The sequence below is a fragment of the Anomaloglossus baeobatrachus genome, chromosome 1 (genome assembly GCF_048569485.1).
Source record: "Anomaloglossus baeobatrachus isolate aAnoBae1 chromosome 1, aAnoBae1.hap1, whole genome shotgun sequence".
NCBI lineage: Eukaryota > Metazoa > Chordata > Amphibia > Anura > Aromobatidae > Anomaloglossus > Anomaloglossus baeobatrachus.
The window spans coordinates 773816938-773844019 of NC_134353.1; the positions used below are offsets into that span (position 1 = coordinate 773816938).

The 27082-nt window shown below is 43.1% G+C and overlaps 1 protein-coding gene across 3 annotated transcripts in view; it reads right to left on the reverse strand.

The window, feature by feature from the left end:
* SLC12A2 (solute carrier family 12 member 2) overlaps positions 1-27082 on the reverse strand; it is a 160424-nt gene that overhangs the window by 49038 nt on the left and 84304 nt on the right. For all 3 annotated transcript variants that reach the window (XM_075324695.1, XM_075324704.1, XM_075324687.1), the window contains exons 6-20: positions 21976-22115; positions 20451-20561; positions 19172-19280; positions 18750-18877; positions 18572-18656; positions 17982-18130; positions 15942-16049; positions 15690-15813; positions 9782-9883; positions 9274-9429; positions 5181-5280; positions 4559-4670; positions 3366-3506; positions 2618-2724; positions 1525-1604 (exon numbers count right to left, since the gene is read on the reverse strand). In XM_075324695.1, the coding sequence (XP_075180810.1) occupies positions 1525-1604; positions 2618-2724; positions 3366-3506; positions 4559-4670; positions 5181-5280; positions 9274-9429; positions 9782-9883; positions 15690-15813; positions 15942-16049; positions 17982-18130; positions 18572-18656; positions 18750-18877; positions 19172-19280; positions 20451-20561; positions 21976-22115 (1752 nt within the window). The remainder of the gene's footprint in view (positions 1-1524; positions 1605-2617; positions 2725-3365; positions 3507-4558; positions 4671-5180; positions 5281-9273; positions 9430-9781; positions 9884-15689; positions 15814-15941; positions 16050-17981; positions 18131-18571; positions 18657-18749; positions 18878-19171; positions 19281-20450; positions 20562-21975; positions 22116-27082) is intronic.

The window sequence follows — 27082 nt, forward strand, 5'->3', positions numbered from 1 at the left end:
GAACGATGAACAACCGGCGCGCAGAAGGACGATCGATTTTTTTGAAAATGAGCGATGTGTCAGCGATGAACGATAAGGTGAGTATTTTTGCTCGTTCAGTCGCTCATAGCTGTCACACGCTATGATATGTCAAACGATGCCGAATGTGCGTCACTAACGACGTGACCCCGACGACATGTTAGATAGATCGTAGCAAGTGACGGGCCCTTGAGTACTTTCCAGCATCCATATGAGCAGGTCAGAAATACTGTGTAATATTCCAGGGATGGGCTACGAGACATCCACTGTATTTTACCCTGAGCGCAAGTGACAAGTGTAAACAAGACCATGATTTCAGAAACGCAACTGTAACAGGGATGACATTGGTTTTATTTTTCCTTTTATTTCTCAACTATGATTTACTGAAAATATTCAAGAAACTTCCCAAATACTTGTATGTGATGTGTAATAAGTGGGGTATACGGGAAGCAGGATTGTAGACAGCCATTTACAGAGAGGATACAATAAACCCTTGTATGCCAATATGCTGTAGAGAATTTCAGCACAAACACTTAATCCGGAGGTCATTGCACGCCTCATATAACTGTGAAGCATGCCCTATACACATTACGTTTTCGGTGTACATTTAATGGCTATGTTAGGAAACCTCTCAAAGTGGACACCAAATGTGTTTTATAGGGGTTATTTTATGGCTTGTTGCTTAGGTACTGCCACCACAGCAGACCATCAGAGGTGGCTGGTCTCCTAGGCAAGGACAGCAGTGATTACAAGCGCTTTCCAACAGAAGTGAGCAGGATCATTGAGACTGGTCAGCATGTGTCCCTGCTCGCCTCCAATGCTGCTGAGGCACACAGTTCAGACCAGAAGTGGACAGCCGCCCAAAAAGCAGGAATCCAAAAGGCAGGAAACGATGAGCGCCTGTTCTAAATCAACCTGTTTAATTGGCAGCAACCATAACCAAAGGGGTAACAAATGCCACTGCTAGACAATGGTCACTGCCTCAGTTTTCAGTGCACATAGGGATCTATTGACAGCAAGTACAATGAATGTACACAAAAACGTTTTGTGAACGAGATCTTAGGCTATGTGCGCACGTTGCGTAATTGCAAGCAGTTACGCTGCGATCTGCACCGCAGCGTAACTGCATGCGTCCTGCGTCCCCAGCATAATCTATGGAGATTATGCAGGAGACGTGCGCACGTGGCGTATTAGAGCGCAGCGCTTCGGCTGCTGCCCGAAGCGCGCGTTCTAAGAAGTGACATGTCACTTCTTTCGTGCACTCTGCATGAAGTTCCTGCTCTGTCTATGGGAGGGCTGGGAGGGGCTACATGCAGAGCGCATGGAATCGGCTTTTGTTTCTGCAGCGATTTGAAGCGCACGTGTGCTGTTCAAATCGCTGCAGACATTTCTGCAGGGCCAGTACGCAACGTGCACACATAGCCTAATATCACCAACAGCCAAAAAACACTTGCATCCCACTCCCTTCATTTATCCTCAGTTTAATCATATATTGGGCATAGTTACCTTGGCCTTGAAGATGTGAAATATCTAGGCCTTCTCTCATACGAATCACAACTACGCCATACTGGAAATCAAAAGCATCACTAGGGCAAAGAAAGGGGGAAAACATATTAAAACACATGCACAGTACATACAATGCACTTGTTTGACTTTTCCTTGCAATCTTTTGGAGACCTTATAATTTTACCATTGGCCTTCTTACTGCTTTACTGACATGACTAAGAAAAGCTGTAAAATAAGAATTTAATTTATCTGATTGGACGAACTGTTAGCGGACTACAATACAGAATTGCAGTGACACAGCCGGGCAGGCGAGTATAGCCGGAAATCCACATGCTCATGACTCTCAAACAGATTTAGACGGGTTGTACCAAAAATACAAGTAATCACCTATACGAAGGATAGGAGACAACATAGAGATCACTAGAGATCCCAACGAGGTCTATTGGATTTCTGGAGAGGAGATAGGGGTTGTACCAGCTATGGCTAGACTCTTCTTTTAGGCAGAAACTCGCTTATAGAAATGTCTTAAGGAATTTGTCTGAGTGTAGATCACAGGAACTGAACCTGCCGAGCAGGAACGGTGGGTCAGATGTGAAGATTTTTCTTGTCATTCACTTAGGTCATTTAAATGTTTTGCCTTTTTCAAAAGCTCAATTATAAATGCAGTATAAAAATGTTTACACTCAACTACAGAAAAAGAAAAGCCAAAATATAGATGACTGATAATAAAGCTGAGCATTGTGCTATATATAAGGGCTCAGGAAAAGTTGAGAAACTCTAGCGCAATCCAAAGCAAGTAAATATTTTCTCACACTGATGCCCTGTAATCATGCAGCCGGTCGGATTAGATGCGTCTGAATTCTGGTGTCCTTCATATAAATAGTGTTCCTGTGTTTGTTTTATTAGGAGAAACAGCCAAGAGCTCAAATGTAAACCCAGTTATGCACAACTGGGGGTTATGGAGAGCCAAGAGTGGAGACGCACAAGACGAGAGAACCGGAGCGAAGGTAACATACAGCGAGACTGCAGGGGAAGGTTAGTGCCATGCCTAAAAATTACATACATTATATAATCAGATTTTCCCCATACTTACTGTAATAAGTTCATGTAGATTTCAACATCTTTCATATCTGACTGAATCCAATTATTCTTAAAGCCAACCACAAGAGTATTTGGTCTCATTCTCCCCAAACCTGCAGCCTATAAGAATAAATGTAAAATAAAACTATAATTCACCTTGTGCAGATACAGACTGGGTACAAGAGTCTTCCATCTTCACCTCTAAGGTCTTCACTACTACATCACTTAAGTATAACCAGTATAACTTGTGGCTTTTGCAGCATTGACCGTGCACAAGCCATAAAATGTGTGAATACACTTGCTTTATTCTGTTCGGAGGTGCTGGTCAGGTTTCTGTAGTATAATGCTGGTGGTGGTGATAGCCTTCATATTTGGCTGAGCTCTTCTCATCACCCCAAGACTATTTTTAATTAGTGCTGTATCCTACCGGCCCTTTAAAATTTGTAGGCCTTTAGCCCAGGTATATTTGATAAATATTAGATTTAGAATCCCATCAAAGAAAGGTTCGCCTTGTCGTGGCTGATGGGCTCTCATGAAACGGCCAAGTACCTTCATATTATAAGTATATTCTACATAGTAGAAATGCAGTACAAATTTCACACAGTCAATGTTTTCACATATTTTAGGTCTTACAGAGGCTGCAGTATTCTTTTGCTTATATATTATGCAGTTATAGCAGTTTGCACCTGTTCACACTTGCTTTACTCTGTTGAGAGGTGCTGGTCACTTTTTGTCATAAAATGTGACAATAAAGATTTCACCTGCATAAGGTACTGTGCTCCATCCCGCAAGTCTTCTGCATGTACTGGGGAATAGAAGGCTTTGGTTTTGTTCTTAATCAGCCACCTCTGATATCTGGCCTGGTCTGTAAGCAGCTCTTTCATAGCTTGTCTTCGAGGACCCTAGAGAAATATTATACAGCAAAGTTATAATTTCTAAAATGCCTGTGTAGATGGTTATTGAAAAGATAAGGTGTCCAAGACACAAGCATGCCCAATGCAGTCCACAAGAAGGTACAGACTGTTCAGACTGAAAAACAAGCCTGCACCAAAAACAAAAGGTTTTAAAGGTGTATTCAGCTTGGAAAGCCTCTTATCAGGGTTTACCAGTGGGAAACCATTCTTCAAAATAAAAAAAAAAAAAAAAAACCAGCCACAGTAAACTGCCCCATACTCTAGCGCTGTCCTTCTAATGGTCTCTATAGGGCTAGAAGTGATGACGTTCCTAGAAGCCGTCCGCTGACCTACCAGACAATCAGTGGCCTCAGCGCTCAGGTCGCAGGTGGTCATCAAGTCATCATTTCTGGTCAGATTGTGCCCACTGGAGTAATATTCAGGTGGTAAGTGTTGCTTTTCCATTTATAGACATGAGTCAGATTGTGACCGGTTTGGGTATATTCCATATTCATAGTGGTATATGGAACCTTCTGTATTCATAGAATCATAGAATATTAGAGTTGGAATGGACCTCCTGGGTCATCTAGTCCAACCCCCTGCTCAACGCAGGATTCACTAAATCATCCCAGACAGATGTCGGTCAAACCTCTTTTTAAAGACTTCAATTGAAGGAGAACTCAACCTCTCGTGGCAGCCTGTTCCACTCATTGATCACCCTCACTGTCAAAAAGTTTTTTCTAATATCTAATCTGTGTCTCCTCCCCATCAGTTTCATCCCATTGCTTCTAGTCTTTCCCTCTGAAAAGGAGAATAAAACTGATCCCTCTACAGTGTGACAGCCTTTAAGATATTTGTAGACAGCTATTAAGTCTCCTCTCAGTCTTCTCTTTTGCAAGCTAAACAATCCAAAATCCTGTAACCGTTCCTCATAGGACATGGTTTGCAGACCAGTCACCATTCATTCTTTATCTGCTTTACCGTTGAACATTTTCCGCTTTATTTTAATATCTTCACATGTACAAATTACAAAACAAATGAGAGACTGAGAAATCGCTTACCATGTGCACATGACCGCAGATCATCAAACCAACATTTTTGGTAAAGGCGTGCACTAAGTGAAGGAGAGCTGGCCGTGAATTGGGAGCACCAGTTAAAACAAGACATTGAGGCCTGTTGAAAAAGAATACGGGGAAAAAAAAAAAAATAATAATTATGAATTCCTTCTATTTTCATAAATGACTGTGCGAAAAATAAAATTATTAATAAAAAAAATATACAGGTTCAAACAAACTTCATAACAAAAACTTCAAAGTCTATTAGTGGTAGAATCCTTATGGCTCCCCAGTACTTGTATACAGATGACCTAAACTGTATACAGTACATATCACACTACAGATGTAAGAGCGGTGTTTTAGGGTAGTAGGCCGGGGCGGGTGACGTACTACAGCTTATAATGATGAGAGGGTAAATAGGCATCAGAAATATTTTTGTCAAATTATTAAGTAGTTTATATTTAACATTTAGTAGTTTACAGTTAACATTTAACATTATAAGTAGTTTACATTTAACGGATTGGAGATTTATTGATCAAAAAGGACAGAACAAAAAGTATTTCAGATGAATAGAAGACAAATTGCTCCAGAGACCAGTGTAGCTAACTAGATGTTCCTTCCAAATTACCTGAAATTTTTCACGTGGTCTTCTACACCCGACAGCCGAATGGTGTGCTGCAGTGCATTCAGATAGGTCAAAGCTTGTGTTGAAGAGCCCCAATTAACATCTAAAAGAATGTAATTGCAGGTTATTATGCAGAACACCACCAGATAGAGATGTAGAAATAATAAAGCTTTAACATTTGATAACATGGGGGTATAATATTTATTTTTGCACTGCCTGATTCAGAAGCATGGCACAGGAAAAAAAAAATTCTGGAAGAAAACAAAAACAGTTCCAAAGGCTAAAAGCAGAGCTCTAGTAAGTAACCTTTGATGGATTTTTCATATCTTCCAGGCTCTTGGATTTCTTGCAGATCACATGGATTGCTGTACCTGAGACCACCACCGATTGTGCAATAGACCCCAGAGAACTTTGAAGCTCAGCAGACAGGGGTGCGCAGGTGCAAAGCCTATGATTTATATTGAATCCGTACGCCAAGCTGTAGGTGCGCTCCTGTCTGCTGAGCTGCAGGCTTCTCAGGGCCTACTGCACAATAGGTGGGGGTCTCAGGACTTTGTCCCTCATTGATCCGCAGGCAATTTAGGTGCATGCACAACATAAAAAATCATGCACAATAGTTTAGTTACTCTTTAGAGCGGTACATGAAAAACAGTGGGGCATATTTATCAATACGCTCTAATTCTTAAGGCAGCATACAGGTTAGACCAACATCGGCCAGACAAGATGATGACTGGCTCAGCATACATTCTAATATATAAGGGCACACCAGACAAAAGAGGTCAGGGAAAAGAAGGATGTGAATTCGGATTTTGAACTGCCAATCTCTATGTTCTCCGGGAAGTACACTGCCAGAGAAGTCTGGTAGCGGTTATTTCATAGAGAACACAGAAGTGCTCAGCCGAATGCTCTAGCGTAATTGAGAGATGGCCGAGATCGAATGTGTATGGGGTGGGGTTTTTTGGGGAGGATGGCTTTTGACAGTGTACACCAAATAAGTCTTCTCATAATTGACTATGCTGATAATAAATCTGGAGCATAAATTAGTACCAAAATTCTGCTGCACATTGTGTCAATACACCTTTCCAATAAGCCACCAAAATTTAAAGTGATTCTCCCAGAATAAGATAAAATGGCATCACTGGTATAATTCAAACTGCAGCTCATCCTAGTCATGAGTCAATACAGGCTGCACACTGAAGGCACACAACTCTCCAGACCTGTGTGTCATTGATAAGGGCTGAATCACACATCCCTCTGCCATATGTGAAGAAATATATCCCTTCTTTGCTGAGCACACAAGGGGTTATGTCTAGCTTCATCCTCCTCAATGTTTTTTTTTCCAGTTGGGTGCCATCAGCTGGGGAAAAGTGTGAGGGGAGGTTGAAGTAGAAGGAGAATGATGATGGAGATCTCCTTGCCGAGCACAACGTGGGTTAAAATATATTTCTTCACACATCGCAGCCGTGCTCTTGGATGCCGATGGGGTGCGTGTGATACAACGCTTATCAGTTGAAACACAGGTCTCGGGTCTACAGCCCATCCTGAGAAGTGGCTGGGACAGGCTGCAGTTTGAGTTCTGTCAGAAACTCCATTTTATCCCATTCTTGGAGACTCCTTTGATGCAATTATTTCCATCCAGTCACTAATTTATGTGAAGAGAGAGAGAGCTTTAATGGTAATATTGTAAACCATTGTCAATATGGAAACAACATTTTTATGGTCTGTCACATTTTATTCCCGATCATGAGTATGTATCTAGAATTTCTTTCCCCTAGTGAATAAGAAAACATTGCAGGAACAATCCTGTCAGGATAAAAAAGAGGAATTAATGGAACTTCCTGTAAACCACACTTCAATGTGATATTCCGCAGGGCTGGAAGGATGCTTGCCATAAATGTGTTCAATTAGGAAATGTACTGCTGCCTTCCTCTCATTACAGAGACATTCATTACCAGGCACAAGCTGCATATTATTTTATTCACATGTACATATTCCGAGTACAGCTACTGCCAAACCAAGAGTCAAAATATTACAAACCAATAACCTGCCCTTTGGTCCAATACATAAATCCATTAATTCTGTAATAATAATATCTATATGGAGGGAAGTGTCTGATAAGATCGCATATTTTCCATAGATGAAAATAGCAGATGGGTGTGATTCTGTACAAATCATTTCACAACTCAACACGGACCACTGCGACCTTGGAGTTAAAGCCGCTGCTTAGTTTAGCCCATTAGAAATCAGATCTTAACTAATCCACCCACAAAAATGCTTCTTCCAAAAGCTTAGGGTCAATGTGGCTGCGACTATTCACAGAACCTCATTCATAGCCTTCCTCAATTCCATCTGTAGGAGGGAAACCATTGCAATGCTATTGTGCCCAAAGAAAAGCCCAAATTTTGTATCATTTCAATGGACTTAAAGCCAACACAGGGGTTAATATGCGGTGCATTAAAAGTATTCTGAGAGGGAAAGAGGAAAGTGAATTCAATGTAGCAGTGTTTAATGCGGCCATTACGGAGAACACATTTAGGCTATGTGCGCACTTTGCGTTTTTGCCTGCGTTTCCATGCCAAAATGCATGTGTTTTGATTTTACAGCAAAGTCTATGGAAAATAGGGATTTCCTGTCCGCACTTTGCTGTTCAAAACGCTGCGTTTAATTTGCATAATTTTGGGCAAAAACTCTGCGTTCAAAGAAGCAGCATGTCAATTGCTTTTGCCATTTGGGCTGCGTTTTGCTAACATTGAAGTCAATGAGAAATGGCAAAAAGCAAGAAACATTAAAATTCCAGCGTTTAACCTGATTTTTAGCTGCAGAAAACATGCGTTTAGGACATCAAAATAATGGAATGATATGTCCCTTTACACACACACACACACATTGTCGGACTATTAAACTAATGAAAAATATTAATTAATGGCTATTTTAGCCATAAATAGTATAAAACCGCTATAATTATAATTAATTAAAACTATTTTCGTTATGATTTATAAAATTATATTTGTTTTCATTTTTTTGTCCTTTTTTCAAAGTATTTGTATGTTAAAACTTTATTTAGTAGTGTGTTTGTAATCAAAACGCATCTGTCTTTAAGCAATGGAAAAGCATGTAAAAAGCGCTAAAAACGCAGCTAAAACGTGGTAAATACGCACGCGTATTTATCGCATTTTCGTGGTCAAAAGCAACTTTGGCAAATACCATTTTTGCCAGAGGATGCGTTTTCAACTGCAACTACCTCGACGCAAAGTGCGCACACAGCCTTAAGCCTGCTTTACACCATACGATCCAGCATACGATATTGTATGCGATCGTACCTGCCCCCATTGTACGTGTGGCACGTTCAATTTGTTGAACGTGTCGCACAAACGAATAACCCCCCGTCACACGTACTTACCCGTCCATACGACCTCGATGTGGGCGGCGAACATCCACTTCCTGGAGTAGGAGGGACGTAAGGCGACACATCTACGTCACGCGGCAGCTGGCCAATAGAAGCGGAGGGGCGGAGATGAGCGGGACGTAACACCCCGCCCACCTCCTTCCTTCTGCATTGCCAGCAGGAGCCGCAGGACGTAGGTAAAATCTGTTCATCGTTCCCGGGGTGTCACACACTGCGATGTGTGCTACCCCGGGTACGATGAACAACCTGAAGTTCAATTTTTAGGAATTGAACGACGTGCATGCGATGAACGTTTTGCCATTCAATCGCAATCGCACGTAGCGGTTCCATGCTACAATGTAACTTACGATGCCGGATGTGCGTCACTTACGACGTGACCACGCCGACACATCGTAAGATACATTGTAGCGTGTAAAGCGCCCTTTAGTTACTAAGATTATGAAGGGAAAGAACAGGTTTTCTTCACCAAGATCCAACTGTCTGATAGAAAATGCTCCTTGGAACACAAACAAACTAGGTCTTCTCCAGAAAGATGAAAAACGTCTCTTGTGCCACCTATATATCTCTTGTGGAAGTCAATGTCTAACAAATAGTTTTCTTCCTTCACGAGGAGAGCTAATGCTCTTACACTTCAGGGTAATAAAGTAAGAATAACTAGTCTCAATGATGAATATATGGTCTATCACTTACCAGGCTTCTTGTAGGTTACGTATATATACAGCCCAATGACTATGACATATGTTAATAGAGCAGCCTGCCAGTTAATAACAAACATCACTCCACAGCAAAGGAGGGCTCCAATAAGGGACACCCACATGTTGTAGTATCTGAAGGCTGGACGCCAACCTGCCAATAAATGGAAAAAAAAAAAAAAAGGAAAGTGATAAATAATGACATAATAAATATAAACTAAATATAGTAATCACTTTTCTTTGTACCATATGTCTGGTTTGCCTGCAACACTTTTTAGCCGCTTTTCTTACTGGGTATATTGACCACTTATTAATCTTTTGGTGGCTCCATATATTTTATATACAAAATTCTATTTTTTTTTTTGTCTGATATGTGCTTGTTTTGGTTGTTTCACAAAATGTTTTACTATATGTTTCCCTCTTTCATAGCTCATTTGATAAAAAGCGCCTATCTAATTTTCTCACTTGTGTATATATTCATGTATGGAAGTACAAAAGAGTCTTACCCGGAGACTTTGCAAGTGAAGCGTGAAACACTGAGAAGTTTATTAAGGCATACGATGCCAGAAAGAAGTTTGAAATGATGGGAGCAATAAGATTCAGTTCAGCTGAAAGACAAAAGCAGCAAACACTTCATAATGCAGATGTAAGAGTCGCACAAAACATTATTTTCATAGTTTCATTTATAGACTACCTGTAATGCCTCTAATGATCGCTGCATATGTCCCCCACGGGGCACCACTTCTGTATTTGTGTCCCCCACGGGGCACCACTTCTGTATTTGTGTCCCCCACGGGAGACACCACTTCTGTATTTGTGTCCCCCACGGGAGACACCACTTCTGTATTTGTGTCCCCCACGGGAGACACCACTTCTGTATTTGTGTCCCCCACGGGAGACACCACTTCTGTATTTGTGTCCCCCACGGGGCACCACTTCTGTATTTGTGTCCCCCACGGGAGACACCACTTCTGTATTTGTGTCCCCCACGGGAGACACCACTTCTGTATTTGTGTCCCCCACGGGAGACACCACTTCTGTATTTGTGTCCCCCACGGGAGACACCACTTCTGTATTTGTGTCCCCCACGGGAGACACCACTTCTGTATTTGTGTCCCCCACGGGGCACGACTTCTGTATTTGTGTCCCCCACGGGGCACCACTTCTGTATTTGTGTCCCCCACGGGGCACCACTTCTGTATTTTTTTTTACCCACTCCTGGTTTTGGCTTACAAATACTGAGGTAAAAAAAAAGAATTTCGTTACTTACCGTAAATTCTTTTTCTTATAGTTCAGTATTGGGAGACCCATACCATGGGTGTTTAGCTTCTGCCTCCGGAGGACACACAAAGTACTACACTTAAAAGTGTAGCTCCTCCCTCTGAGCTTATACACCCCCTGGTAGCCAGTCCTAGCAAGTTTAGTGCAAAAGCTGAAGGAGAATAGCCAACCACAAGTAGAACCGAGTAAGAACCGGAACAACCGGAGACTCTGTCCACGACAACAGCCGGTGATAACACATGGAACAAGAAAATTGCCAACAGGCAACAGGGAGGGAGCTGGGTCTCCCAATACGAAACTATAAGAAAAAGAATTTACGGTAAGTAACAAAATTCTCTTTTTCTTTATCATTCCTTTGGGAGACCCATACCATGGGACGTTCCAAAGCTGTCCCTGGGTGGGAATAAACAGAAAAACTAAGAAGTAGGCGGAGCCTAACTTCACAAATGGGCGACAGCCGCCTGAAGGATGCGTCTGCCCAAGCTCGCATCTGTAGAAGCATGAGCATGCACTTGGTAGTGCTCCGAAAAGGTATGCAGGCTAGTCCAAGTGGCAGCCTGACAGACTTGTTGAGCTGTAGCCTGGTGCCTAAAAGCCCAAGAGGCACCGACAGCTCTGGTCCTCCTGCGGTCTTCTGCGGACGCGCTTTTGGGCGCCAGTTGGATTTCTGATCCTTGGCTGAGTTAGCGGACGAGGCGGAAGGCTTAGAGGATGACCAGTTGGAGGAACGAAAGGAACGAAACCTCGATTGATTCCTACCCTGGGCGGGTATCCTGGTCTTGGTTTGTGGCATGGAAGTACTCTTCCAGCCAGTAGCTTCTTTAATGATTTCATCCAGCTGTTCACCAAACAGCCGTGAACAAGCAAAAGGGAGCCCAGCAAGAAACTTCTTGGAAGAAGCATCTGCCTTCCACTCTCGAAGCCACAAAATCCTGCGGATAACAAGAGAATTAGCTGAAGCCACCGCAGTGCGGTGAGCAGCCTCTAGCATGGCAGACATGGCATAAGATGAAAAGGCTGAAGCCTGAGCAGTTAAGGTAACCATCTCAGGCATAGATTCCTTGGTGAGGGAATGCATCTCCTCTAGAGAAGCAGAGATGGCTTTGAGAGCCCACACTGCTGCAAAAGACGGGGAAAACTCGGCCCCCGCAGCTTCATACACAGATTTGGCCAGAAGGTCAATCTGACGGTCAGTGGAATCCTTAAGGGAGGTGCCGTCAGCCACCGACACAACGGTCCGGGCTGAGAGCCTAGACACCGGAGGGTCTACCTTTGGGGAGTGAGACCACTCCTTGACCACCTCAGGTAGAAATGGAAACCGGTCATCAGAACCACGCTTTGGAAAGCGTTGGTCAGGGCAGGCCCTGGGTTTGGTCACAGCGGTCTGAAAACTGGAGCGGTTAAAGAACACACTCTTCACTCTCTTAGGCGAGGTAAACTGATCTTTTTCTGCCAAAGAGAGTTGCTCCTCTGACACTGGCGGATTGAGATCCAGCACAGAATTAATAGAAGCAATCAAATCACTAAGATCTGAGTCACCCTCAGAGAAATCGATGGGATACATAGCCTCCGAGCCCCCAGTGAGGGCATCCTCCTCATCTTGAGAGTCAGCTCTTGAGACAGAGCAGTGGGATGGGGAGGGGGAGGAAACCCTGCGCCTTCTCTTAGAAGGACGGGGTCTGGGATCAGATGATGAATCCTCCGTGAGCTCTGATGGACGGAGGTCAGAGGATAGGAGTCCTCTGTCAAGAGTATTAGAGGCACCCTGTGAGGGGGGCTGATGCATATTCATCAAAGTCCTGGACAAAAGTCCCATGGACTCAGCAAATGACTGGGATATGGACCTAGAAAAAGGACTCTACCCAGGCCGGGGGTTCAATCACAGGTGCAGCAGCAGCCTGAGAGACCACTGGGCCTTGCTCCTTGTGTGAGACATGCTGCTGGTATACAGAGGTCCACAACCGGAGACCGGCTGTGGCTTACCAGACCGCTGAGCGCGGTGTTGTGTGCCCTCCAGATCCCGAAGCCCGGTCCCCCAGTCGTAGCACCTCAGCAGAGATGCAGAATGCAGGATGTCCCAGAGCAGAGTGAACTCAGCCTGAGAAATGACTAGGGGGCGTTCCTATAAAAGAGCGGGAACTGGATGGCTATAGAGACCTGCAGGGAAGGAGGGACGCCCCAGCAGTGGGGAGTGTCCCTCCCTTATGTAGAACGGCCGCCGGGAGGGGCCGAACCTGTCCCTCTGCATGAGTGACATGCGAGGGCAGGAAAATGAAACTAGGCCTCCGGCGAAGCCGGGGCCTAAATTTAAGCGGCGAGGCCGACAAGCAGGCACCATCGGCGCGGTTCTCAGGCAAAAGCTAGAGAATACGCCGGAAAAGTTAAAACAATCACATACAGCATACTCTCCCCTTACAATAAAGAACCGGGACCCCCAACATAAACGTCTCAGGTACTTAGCTGCTGAGACTCAGGGCCATGTCCCTGGGGATGAGTGCTCCGGTCCAACAGAATCCTCAAGGGGCTGTGGATGGAGACCGGACTCCTGCCAGGCATGGAGACCGTGCTGGCTCCCACTTCAAGCCAGAGCCCAGAAGGGATGGTGAAGGAGCACGGCATGTAAGGCTGCAGCCTTGTAAATCAACCTTAACAACACCGCCGACACAGTGGGGTGAGAAGGGACATGCCGGGAGTCCAGACATGGACCCGCTTTTCTTCAAACTCTTTCCAAAAGTCAAACAAATCAGATGAGAATGCATGTGTGGATGTATGCCTCCTGACACAAAGCAATAAACTGGCTAGGACTGGCTACCAGGGGGTGTATAAGCTCAGAGGGAGGAGCTACACTTTTAAGTGTAGTACTTTGTGTGTCCTCCGGAGGCAGAAGCTAAACACCCATGGTATGGGTCTCCCAAAGGAACGTAAAAGAAAACTGAAATACTCAGTGTGTACACATGGCCTTAAAATTCAGAGCATTTGGTGACTTTTTACCTCAGTATTTGTAGCCCAAACCAGGAGTGGAACAATCAGAAGAAAGGTACAATAGAAACACGGCACCACTTCTGTATTTATTTACCACTCCTGGTTTTACAAATGCTTAGGTTAAAAAAAAAAAACCAAACAAACAAAAAAAAAAAACACCAAATACTATACTGTGAGATATTAAGACCATGTGGACACGCTGAGTATCTGGTGAGATTTTTTGCCTTACAAATACTGAGGCAAAGAACTCACCAAATACTCAACATGTGCACATGGCCTTAGCGTCTAATATTTTCACTATCGCTGTAAAACTAAAGCTGTCACTTATTTTACAAAAAGTTGAAGATTCCATAAAACAGGAAAAAAAAAAATCATAATTTTAGAACCATTTTCTATTTTCCAATTTTCTTCACTTTTTTTGCTTTAGCTGCATGTCAAGTCATAGGGTATGCTCATACATGGCATTTTTGGTGTGTTTTTTGCCTCGGTTTTATGCAGATCCATGCTAATAAAACTGCTGTCTTTGCAGTCCCAGCAAAATCTATGAGATTCCTGAAATCTCATGCACACACAAAACACCTGCATTTTTTTCTCTGACCGTTTTGTCAACCACCTCAGTTTGTGCTCCATTTTTGAAAAAACAAGCATGTCAATCCTTTTCACCGTTGTTGACACAGTTTTTCATCCTTACAAATCAATGAGGAAGTGCAAAACCGCAACAAAACTGCAGGCTATTTCCTGGCAAAAGATGAACTTTTGCTACACAAAAAAAACCTGAGCAAAAATGCCATGTGTGAACATAGCCTTAGAGTGTTTTTTCCCCTGTTTCCTTATCCATTCAAATGAATGCAAAAACCCCCCAAAAAACGCACCAAAATAACAACAAAAACACTTAATATATGCAGGGTTTTTACTGCCATCACTGCACGTTTTAAAGGCTGCAAAAGACCAATGGTAATACTTAGGCGGGCTTTGCACGTTGCGACATCGCAAGCAGATGCTGCGATGTCGCACGCGATAGTCCCCGCCCCAGGTACGATATCTTGTGATAGCTGGCGTAGCGAAAATTATCGCTACGCCAGCTTCACATGCACTCACCTGCCCTGCGACCGTCGCTCTGGCCGGCGACCCGCCTCCTTCCTAAGGGGGAGGGTCGTGCGGCGTCATAGCGACGTCACACGGCAGGCGGCCAATAGCGGCGGAGGGGCGGAGATGAGCAGGATGTAATCATCCCGCCCACCTGCTTCCTTCCGTATAGCCGCTGGCGGCAGGTAAGGTGATGTTCCTCGCTCTTGCGGCTTCACACACAGCGATGTGTGCTGCCGCAGGAACGAGGAACAACATCATACCTGTCGCGGCACCGGCATTATGGAAATGTCGGTGAATGCAACGATGATACGATAACATTGTTTTTGCGCTCGTTCATCGTATCATCTAGCATTTACACAGTACGATGTCGAAAGTGACGCCGGATGTGCATCACTTTCGATTTGATCCCACCGACATCGCACGTGCGATGTCGCAACGTGCAAAGCCGCCCTTACTCTACTCTGTAGACCGACTGCAGCTCTTACAAAGAAATGCTATGTGCCCACGTTGCGTTCTGTCCCTGAAGAAATTTCTGCAGCGATCTGAACAGCACACGTGCGCTTCAAATCGCTGCAGAAACAGTCCATAATGAAAAGCCGATTTCATGCGCTCTGGATGCAGCCTCTCCTATAGACAGAGCGGGACCTGCATCCAAAGCGCATGAAAGAAGTGACATGTTGCTTTTTAGAACGCAGCGATTTGGCAGTAGCCGAAGCGCTGCGTTCTAATACGTCACGTGGGCATGGATTAGGCACAATCTTCATAGATTGTGCTGGGGACGCAGGATGCATGCAGTTATGCTGCAGTGCAGATCGCAGCGTAACTGCATGCAAATACGCTACGTGGGCATATAGCCTAAAGGAGTCCGATAATATTTCGGGCTACATTTGTCATAATTTCAGTTGCCATATGGAGCACAGTGGCTGCCAGTGCCATCATTTATAAAGGGTGTCAAACTAAAGCAATATTTTCCTTTATATACATAGCTATCATAATCTTGCTAAAAAAAACTAAAAAACAACCCCCACAGACCCAAAAAGAAAGAACAAAAAACACACCAACCAATTAATATGAATCCCAAAGCAATTAAGAAAGTGAGCAGATATCCCCGAAGTGGCTCGTTGTTTTTGCCATATCCTTTAGCAAACATCTGAAGACCAGGATAAATATTGTCCTTGCATAGGGCCTTGGGAGAAAATAAAGACTCCATTTAGGAAGAGGAATAATCTGCATGTACAAAGCAATGCTTACAACCTGAGCAACCACAGAGGACAAAGTACAAGTAAAAACATGTCGGCTGTAGAGAGATCTCACCTGGAAAACTTTTGGTGCACTCACTAATGAGGCGAGTGCGGATGATAGGGTGGCGGAGAATATTCCTGCGGTAATAAGTGGGGCAAACCCAGACACCATGCTCATCACCTAGAAAGAGAGCAGAGGGCTTACATGCTTCAGATGATATAAATAGGATCGAGTAAGTGATCAGACGTCCGATAATGCTCAACAATGACATTTATACATCAATTCATGGGTATAGGATCATAAAAGATGAGATGATACAGGTTAGGTTTTCCTTAACATATTCTGACATAGGGTGTGAGAACACTAACTTTAGAAAAATGGTGTTGTGATACAAAGTGGCCACGTGGCACAAAGTATGTGACTAGAATTCACAAGCATGCCGGGATATTGTATCACACTTGTAGCATGAGATATTTTAGTCTTTATCAAATTCAAGAAACCAGAAAAGGTGGACACATCTGCAGTATATAATAATAATAAAAAAAAAAAAAGAATGGGATTTGTAATACCACCTGGATAATATTTCATATGACAAATTATTCTGAAAACACACAACAGATGCCCGTCAATCGGCCATCTCTCCGGGGTCCCCATATAGGGGTGCTCAGCCGAGGAGAACCGCTTCCAGACTCCTCTCGTAGAGAACAAAAGAATCGGCAGACGGACACCCGATGTGCTGGATCCTTCTCTCACCCGACAACATATGTCAGGGGAAACTCAAAGTCTTCTGACACATTTGATTGTCCCCCAATCCTGGCAATATCGGGTTCAGAAGATTGTATGAACAATTTTTATATCCAAAAAAAATAATGATGATAATTTTTCATCCTCATTGCAATCCATACATCCGATTTAACATCCGCATATCAATCGGTCCATTTGTAAAAATGTTCATGTGAATGACCTCTGACTTACATTGATCAGTGTACCGTCTGTATCATATGCATTTGGAAAAATAAACAGCACAGGAACATACAATACGCTGTTCAGAATGAGTCCCAAGACTGCATTCACATGTCTAGGTTTTACCATCTGAGTACAGACTGTAATAATCAGACCAATGGAGGGTCTCCATACCTGAACTAACAACTTCATAGGCACATAGGCAGTTTGTTCAAGTCAGGAGACCCTTGGTCAATCCAGGAATTAGGGTCCATACTCTGACTATAAAACACTGACATGTGAATATTGTCTAATGGCTAAAACATTAATGCAGGAGGGGGATTCTTGAAATACCTTGCTTTCAAATCTAATTAAAACAAATATGTCACATCTACAAACACCAATTTCATGCAGATAGGGTTAATCAAAAAGGTACATAGCATTTAAATCCAGTTAAGCCAGCTTTACTGGAGCAGCAGCTATAGGAAGAAAACGAAATTTTATTCTCCCTGTGCTGGGGAGGGATTAGAGACGCTTTCACTGCATAGTGAGCGGTGATTGTAACCTATCCCTGAACCAAGCTAATCACTTCAAGCAAGAGGCTGCAGCAAGAATAAAACATAATTTTCTCCCTGCAGCCACCGCTCCAGTTAGTCGACTAAATTGGATTTTAATGTCATTTACCTGTAAATTACCCCAATGTCTGCAGTCAGTGTTTCTGAATGTGACAGGTTCTCTTTAAAGATTTATTGCAATCATGCTTAAAGAGTCTTACTGGCCTTTAAACTGTTTTGTGATATGCAAAGTTAATTGGGGACCATTAGTCTAAAATGGATAAATTGAAATGTTATATATTTAAAAAAAAATAATAAATGTTATGTATGGCGCAAATGTATGCTTTACCGCTACTTTATCTAGTCATAGTACCAGCATCAAAAAGTCAACAAGAAATGAAATGCAACAAATCATATGTATCACAGCCATGGAGCTTGTCATCAGCTGCCATGTGGGTATCACTAACTTTCTGATCCCTTGTAGATTAATAGATGAAGAACTAGCAGGGTAACTGTTTCTGGAGGGGGGGGGTTACATATTTCCACAAGTTACTGATACAGATTTGTGGGAAATAACACTCCTGAAAATCAAAGAATAAAGTCCTCGCTCCGATACCTGGAAGTTCTCCATGAGTCCATATTTACAGTTGGGTTTACAGTAAGAAAGGTTATAATCTAATTTACAAGCAGCATCCGTGCAGTTGGTCACAACAGCGGATAGGGTGTCATTAAGAATCCCAGAGGCATCCCGAACGACACATGAGCCTGGTGGAGGAAAGAAAAAAAAAAAAGTCAGTCAAATGGATGACTGAGAAGAGGGAGAAAGAAAACAGGAGCATCTGTGAGGGAATTTGTCATTTCTGTCCATCGATGCGGGAGCAGTTTTGGGAATATTGAAAACAATTGTGTTTTCCATGGTGGGTTTCTGGCATGTCTGCTGCAATACGTCTGTCTGAAAGGTAATATCACATGTCTTCAAAAACCTAAAAGGTGGTCATATATATACATTAGACGAACATTGTCCCCCTGACAGCTGGTGTCGGAGAAAAGAAGGATCAGGCATGCTAAATTTTAACATGCTCATTCCTTTGTTTTCTAAGAAGATAAAGAGTCACCGAAGTAGGGTGACGTACCGTTATGTCTTGCAAGAACGTTTAAACTGTATATAATAAAATAACGCAGTACACTGCTGAATCATTTCCTTACCCACAGACACTGCGACACCCATGTAGACTATGGTAGTTATAAGGATGGCCAATAAGGTGCCTTTAGGTATGGCTTGTTGAGGGTCCTGGAGAACATAAAACAGGCATGTGGGTTAATAAGCCCTGTGCACTATGCACAACAAATATTTATCGAATCCACTCTCACAGATGATACTTACTGCAAGATCACCTGAGATATTTGCTCCTGCTAAGATACCAGTCGCAGCAGGGAAAAAAATGGCAAATATGGTAAAGAAGGTCTCTCCTTTCCGAAAGTCTGGCCCAAAGTTTTCAGCAAAGATTTCAGCTGGAAGAAAAGAAAGTAAAAGCAATCATGTTATATGAAGAGGTCATTAAGACTGCCTGCATAGCAGATTTGCCACTAGCACGGAAGGCTGCTCACCGCATGGCTAATAGCAACTGTGACTGGCAACCTAAAAGTGGACATTTCTCTTCATAGGTTTCACTGCATCCAACATGAAGCACGTGCGACCTGACCAGCAGCTCACGGTCAATGTGACCATTACATCACTTGCTGCAATCCATAACAACAGAAGGGTTTTTTTCCAGTAGCTTCCTATATAATAACAAAATACCTTACCTTTATAACCAAAGAAACCCTTGGGCTTCTTGTCCTCCATGGGAATAACCGTTCCTATAAAGAAGTCCACTATCGCCAATATTAAAATCACTAACAGCAAGATCTGGGCCTGTGAAAACATAATGGAAAATATTGTCACCGAATCCTCAGCAGAAAATTATAGAGACTGGAATGTGTGTAGTCGCTACACAAACAGTAGAGGACTGCGGTGCAGAGTATATCGGCACCATGTAGGTACGGCTTTTACTAGATGAACCTAGCATGTAATGGTGTAATAAAATGTGCCATTCCAGAATTATAAAAAAAATAAAAAGAACATTTTCTGAAGGCTAGCAGCCCAGAGGGGAGGAGAAAAAAAAAAATCAGGCTTGAGCTCTGTTAGGTGCAAGCGGAAAATTGATGTACGGTATTTGGCATTATGTTGGAAGCTCCTGACACACACACACACACACACACACACTGTAACATGCAGTCCTATATAATGCATTGAATATAAAGCATCGGTATAATATATTTTATATTTACCGTATTTTCCGGCGTATAAGATGCATGGGCGTATAAGACGACCCCCAGCTTTTCAATTTAAATGTCCCCATTGTTTAGTAATGTCCCCATTGTATAGTAATGTCCCCATTGTATAGTAATGTCCCCATTGTATAGTAAGTATAGTAATGTCCCCATTGTATAGTAATGTCCCTATTGTTTAGTAATGTCCTCCTGCTAGTTCCCTTCTTGTCCTCTATTAAGACGTTATTTACACACAATAAAAGATATTCTCACCTCTCCTCCATGCCCGAAGTGCCTCTAGCTGCTTCTTGCAGTCCGCAGGCACACAGACCAGTGTACGCAACGGCGGCTGCAGGATGCTGTCATGGCTTTACTGCAGTTGAATGCTTTACAGAGCCACAAAACATTCAACTGCAGTAAAGCCATGACGACATCCTGAAGCTGCCGCTCTGTGCAGCGGACGCTATCACGGAGGGGTCTGTGTGCCTGCAAGAAAAAGCTGCAGGCACCACGGGCACGGAGGAGAGAGGTGAGAGTATCTTTTATTGAGTGTAAACAATGGCAGTCAAGTCATGACGGCACCGTGCACCGCCGTATAAGACGACCCACGACTTTTGAGAAGATTTTCAGGGGTTCAAAAGTCATCTTATACGCCGGAAAATACGGTATATGTGTGTGTGTATGTAATATAAAAATATACACACACACACACACACACACACACACACACACACTGGGGTGAAGCCACTGTGGACTGAGCATTGTCACTTACTTTTGCTTCCCACTCCATGCCAGCCACCGAGATCCCGAGCAGCAGCACCACCGTGATGGCCCCTATGATGCGGATGTCATTCAACTCATCCACCATAAGAGCGTTGTTTTCCTATATGATACATTAACAAAGTCATCCTTCATATTAAGCAAAATTTGTAGAAATATATATATATATATATATATATATATATATATATATATATATATATATATATATATATATATATATATATATATATATATATGCACAATCATCATAACATGAGCAGGATCAGTTCATTTCATCCAGTCCATTAGAAGACACTGTTCTTTGACTGTCTGCCCAAATTCACTTAGTGGCACGAGAGGAGACAGAAAACGTTCTATGTGCATTCAGCATAAACAGCCCTGTAGTGTTCTTGAGGGGGCCGAGCACAAGGACTAGGTATACGGGGCCGATATTTGGAAGGCATTCCTATTAGAGCACATTCCTGGAGCGCAGCCAGAGCCAGAGGCCGATGACAACATCATTGCACCGCGCTCACAACCATCGCCTAACACGCTTCCCTCGTACCTGGCATTTACGGCGTTTCTAGAAAGAGGTGCAGGAAAACTTGACTAAATCTGAGGCTGGGTACTGGAAAAATGACTTTACGTGCAAGTGCTAAGAGGAATACACCCTCTGCCACTTCGGGAAGCCAGACTGAATGAAGTCATACTTTCAGCCATCTATTGTTTAGCACACTAAAATAATCCATGTAGTTACCAAGTTATCTTCTATGCAGATTACAGTAATGCAAACAGATCTACTTTAGATTTCTCCTAAAATCTTTCCGATGAGCTACTAGTATTCATACGAGGTCCGATTGGCTGAATTGCATTCTTTAAAGGGATTTTCCCATGAACAAAAATCATTTTAATCAATATATCTTGGAATAATAATTTTCACAATTAGATGTGTTTAATAAAAATGCTCCTGTGCTGATATAATCTTATACGAGTATGTGCCCCTGCTATGTACTGTGTAATGGCTGTGTCTGACCATACAGGGACATGGTCTGATCAGATCACATCTCCTGGGCAGGGGAGGATGGAAAAAAAACACTCCTGTTGTAGGACAAGGCACAGGTGGTGTCTAAGCCACATAATAAATATGGCCACCCTGAGCTCTAACCTGCAGTTTTCTAGAACCCTCTTGGATATCAGTTCCTCTTAGTGCAAAATAGAAAAAAAATACAAAACTTTACAAAACACAAATTAAATTTTGTTAAATCATTAAAAATAAAAATCAGCAGATTACAAATTATCCTTTGAAGAAAAAAAGAATGTAACAATTTAGACATTGCAGCAGATTCCTACCCATGATGAGAGGTAAAAAGGTCTATGCACTGATCACTGGTAGTAGTGATACAAGACAAATGTCTGAGGGTAGATGGATATATTCAGTATACAAGACTAAAAAAATATAAAATAAATAAAATATCAGAAGCAGAACTAATAAGATAAAAGAATCATATATGGTATACAAGGGAAATATTTTATACCTTTAGTAAGTCCACAACAGTCTCCGAAAAGCCCACCACATACATGGCAACTGCTACAGCATTAGCAAATGCAAAAATGAGGCCAATTGCACCTCCAAATTCTGGTCCCAAACTTCGGGATATTAAGTAGTACGCCCCTCCTGAAAACAGAGAAGAACATTATTAGATAGAAACAGTGCATGGTTATTGACCGAATATTATAATGGAACCGCACAAAAAAGGGCATTGGCAAGCAGTTTTTAACTTAAAGAGAATCTGTCACCAAGTGAGCAAGATGTAGGGGCACAGACCCGGATTCCAGTGATGTGTCACTTACTGGGCTGCTCGCTGTTGTTGTGATAAAATCAGTGTTTTATTCGCTGCCGATCTACCAGCCATCTTTGCATGCGGAGCTCAAATTGACAGCTTTCTGAATTTGGTGGGTTTGGGTGAGATTCATGTAATGCGTATGACCACCTCTAGTGGCATTACCGTATTTTTCGCTTTATAAGACGCACTGGATTATAAGACGCACCCCAAATTTAGACATAAAAAAAAAAAAAAGGTAAAGAAAAAGAAAAATGGGGTCCGTCTTCTACTCCGGTGTTCTCTTACCGGAGGGGGGCAGCAGTGGTGGTGAAGCGGTGGCGTCCGCGGTTGCAGGTGCGGTGGTGGCAAGCGCGGTGGCTTCCGGGGTGGCAGGAGCCGCGGGACACCGTGGTGGTGGTGGCGGCGGCAGCAGCAGCGGCGGGTGAGTCGTGCAGCAGGCCGGTGCAGTGAGTGTCCCAGTGTTCGCGGTCCCGGTTCAAATGATGGCGCCTGGAGCGGCGCATGCGCAGATTGAGCTCTCATCCAAGAGCTCCATCTGCGCACGCGCTCGCTCCCGGCGCCATCACTTGAAACTGGGACCGCGGACAAATTGTGTAACTTGCTGCACACACGCCCGCCCCGCACGCACAAAATGGCAGCCAGCAGGCTGCCCGCCCACCCTGTGTGCAAGCAGCCGGGTACCTGTGCTTGCGTGCGGGTGCCTGTGCGGCTGCCGCCCGCACACAGCACCCGGCTGCCGCCCGCACACAGGACCCGGCTGATGCACGCACACAGGACCCGGCTGACGCCCGCACGGGCATCCGACTGCCGCCCACACACAGCACCCGGCTGCCGCCCGCACACAGCCACGGGTACCCAGCTGCCACCGCACGCAAGCACAGGTACCCGGCCGCTTGCACGCAGCCTCAGGCACCCGGCCCCCGCACAGACAGGACACCCAGGTACCGCTATATTCGGATTATAAGACGCACCCCCCATTTTCCTCCCGAATTTTTGGGAGGAAAAGTGCATCTTATAAAGCGAAAAATACGGTATTTTAGGGTCACTTTTTAAACAAAAAAAAAAATGAAAATATGTTGTTCACTTCCACAATGTCTACAGAGCGAAAATAATACACGATGCACAGTCACTGCTTACTGTGGGGGTCCTTAGGGAAAGTTACTAAACAGTGTGCAAAACAGACTGCCTCTTTAAGAGGAATGTTCCCCTGTAACCCAGCCCTTTGTGGTCTTTGTAAGTAACACAATCAGCACTACCAGTTCTCCTAAACAGGCCCTGAACAGTCAACATGCGAGGAAGTCTAGAGCACCATAGGGTGACCAGTTGGCTTCATCCACATTATGTAAAACTGCTTCACAAAACTGGCATGCATTTTTCATTCATGTATTCTGTTTAGAGATGGTCAGTGCATTTACATGGATTGTCTGGTCATATCTGATGGGTCATCAACATCAGATCGGAGTGGTCAACACGCAGTACCTCACCGATCAGCTGTTATTAGCTCAGGCAGCAGCTGGAGGCGCAGCTTCATTCAATATGTAGTGGCCTCTGCCGAGAACTGCTAAACACACCTATTTGGGAGAGTAGAAGCCGATCAGCTGTACTCAACAGCAATGTGCCCATTTATCTTTATTTTACCAATGTTAAGGACATGATTTGGTAGAGTTTACTAATAAATATTACAGATTGCCCTCCTGCAATTATTAGTGCAGCTCTCCTGCCCATGTGATGTCCTCTTATGGAGGAGTGAGCAGACCAGGTCCGCCTCCTACAAGTGAAAAGCAGCTTTCCTGGGTGAAATTTTTCAACTGAACAAAGCTGATGGACTCTGGTGATTTTGCTGTAAGGTTCGCTGTCGATTTGCTACAAACATATCTGCCTGGAGTACAGAGGCCCTAACAGGGCAAGTTGTGGTCACAGGAGTGGGTTCTTGTTGAATAATTTGCGGGTAGATCTCAAATATAAAAAACATCCTGAGGTCGTCCTGAGATTTTACACTGGGAAACAAACCTTTCACTGCCTGAATACTTTTGAGTGTATGTTATCTAACTTTGAACTGCTGATCACGAAAATCATCTTGAAATTTTCCTGTCAAGTACCATTTTTCTAGAATCTTCTGTTTGAGCAGTTTTGGGGTTTTTTTGTTTTTTTTTTCTTCATATTTTCAGGCTGTCCACGTATTGTCTACTATATATGTGCTGTTAGATAATTTATAGGCGAGCAAAGCACTAACTCCTTGCATTTCATTGAGTTGCAAAACTTCAGTGGAATTGTTGCAGACTAGGCATATCTACTCATGTTTAGACATGTATGGACACTGCCTGCAGAGGCTGTAAAATCTGCTTGCAAAGATTGTGCAAGTTATTTCAAATCTAAGCAGCTATAAACTACTACAGTACAATCTGATATAGCTACAATGTTTCGCGAGTGTCGGATCAGTTGCAATACCTGCTGTTACACTTGTGTAGAGTACAGAGTAGTTCAGCCTCAAAGACGCACCATGACAGCTCTCATCATGAAAGACTATACTGTTGTACTTGGATTCAAAATTGGTGATCAAGACAAATCCTGGGCTCTGCACATCTGTTGTCCAAGTGACAGACTGTTACTTCTGTCTAAGGTCTCTGGTTTCTCTGCTAAGAATAAAATTCCTAGAATATCCCAATTTGCTTTCAGCTATCAAACAATCGCCACATGATGATACTCATTCAGTACCAAAGCCACCAGAGATATGGAGCCTAGAGGAGGCAGCTGATGAAGATGTTGCAGTCCATGGGTCAGAGATGGGGAACAATGCTGATTCAGACTTTGAGCCATGTATGTCTGGTGAGATTCATCTTATAACACAGTGAAAATGAATGACTTGGTCCGGGAGTTACATTTGTCAAAAGCAAATACAGAGTTACTTGTTTCACTGATGGCATTTACTGTCACCTGGTACAAAACTCGCTCGCTCATCACTAGTTAACAACCTTCTTGAAGCTTACAAAGTGATGAAGTGCAGCATGTCATTGAAAATTAATTTCTGTATTCACATGTGTAATTATTCCCTGAAAATCTTAGTGCAGTCATTGACAAGCATGGCGAATGGTTTCACTAAGATATTGCCGCCATGGATAAGCGCTATCAAGGCAACTGGAATCCATTAATGCCAGCGGACTATTGCTGGACACTAATACGGGATGCACCGGATGTAGAGTAGAAATGAAAATCAGCAGCAAAACACTTTTGGTTCAGTGAAGTAATAATACGGGTAACAAATGCTTCATAATCAGTAATCTCATGTTTCTCAAAATGTCAGTGTGATACAGTATCAGAAAATAAACTTCTGCTTAGCTCAAATGGCTTTATCATAAATCAACGATGTGCAATACAGGGTAATATTGTGGTACCGTGTTAGCCAGAAAAATCAATTGAAATACTATGTCCCAAGAATGAAAGTATTTTAGGAGCGATACCTTTATAGGCTAACCAGAAAAATTATATATTATTAGCAAGCTTTCAGAGCACAGAGGCTCCTTCTTCAGGCAAATTACAAATGACACAGTTCACACCTCCAACAGAAGAACCTCAGAAGTGATCTGAACAGACCACTTCCAACTCATCTGCATTTCTAAGAAAAAACTTAATTTGATTTCCTTGGCTTATCTTTAGGAGGCATCATCTTTCCCATGTCCTGTTGTAACATTCATTTAAATGTTGTGTTTGGTCTCAGTAATTCATTTGTAATTTGCCTGAAGAAGGAGCCTTGGTGCTCTGAAAGCTTGCTAATATAATTTTCTGGTTAGCCTATAAAAGGTATCACTCCTAATATACTTTTGTCATTCTTGGGACATAGTATTTCAATTCATAAATCAACTAAAATTTTAAAGAAAGCAAAACTGTCGAAAAAGTTTGTTATCCAGTGTTATCATTATCATTAACATCTGGATAGAATATTACTTCGGCTTCCTACACGGCTATAAATGCTGACCAAGTGCCCATGGGAATTATATCACTTAGCCTTTCACAGTCATATGAAAGTCTATAGATAGCCGCATCCTCCCTGTGGCCCTTCTACCTTAATGCTCTGCATCTGCTACAGTCCTAGCAGTTATAGTATATACGCAGCCATTGAGCTATAGATCTAAGGTTGTACGTAGGATGACAACACAAAAATGCAAACAATGTATACCCAGTGTTTTCATTTTGCGTCTCCAGAAAAGCAGCAGCTTATACTTAATGGCACGAAGACGCCCTTTGTGTCTTCAGCATTCCTTATGTACTGAGGAGGCAGACGTTGCTCCATACTGCACAGTGCTCTGTACCCTGTGGCCTACCAGCGGTGGAGGTACTACAACTTCCAGAAACTATGGCAGTCATGTTAAGATGGGCAATAACCTCTGCGCTAAAGTGTAGTTATACAAGCTCCTCCATCCATTTTGCTATTAATCTTAGAACTGATTGTCTCAAGAATTGCCTATAGGAGCGAGGTGCTAAATATTGAAGAAACGCTCTTGCTCAAAATCATTTAGCAGAAATTAAAAACCAACAGTCATCAGTATTCAGGGGAAAGCAAAAGGCAATGAGAAGAAAGACGGACAAATGCCAATGCAATCAAGAAACGGAACCACAACCGTGAGACCATCCTCATCAGTGACGTTGTAGGCAGCCGCCACACTCCTGAGCACAGAGCCAGGATTTACACAAGTCATAAAGAAACCGCTTCAAAGGCTTTTATTCTGGCACCAATAGCTGGAAATCGAGACTGACGTCCAGCTCCTGGTGTCCATCCACAATGTGCTTAAGTCACAATTAC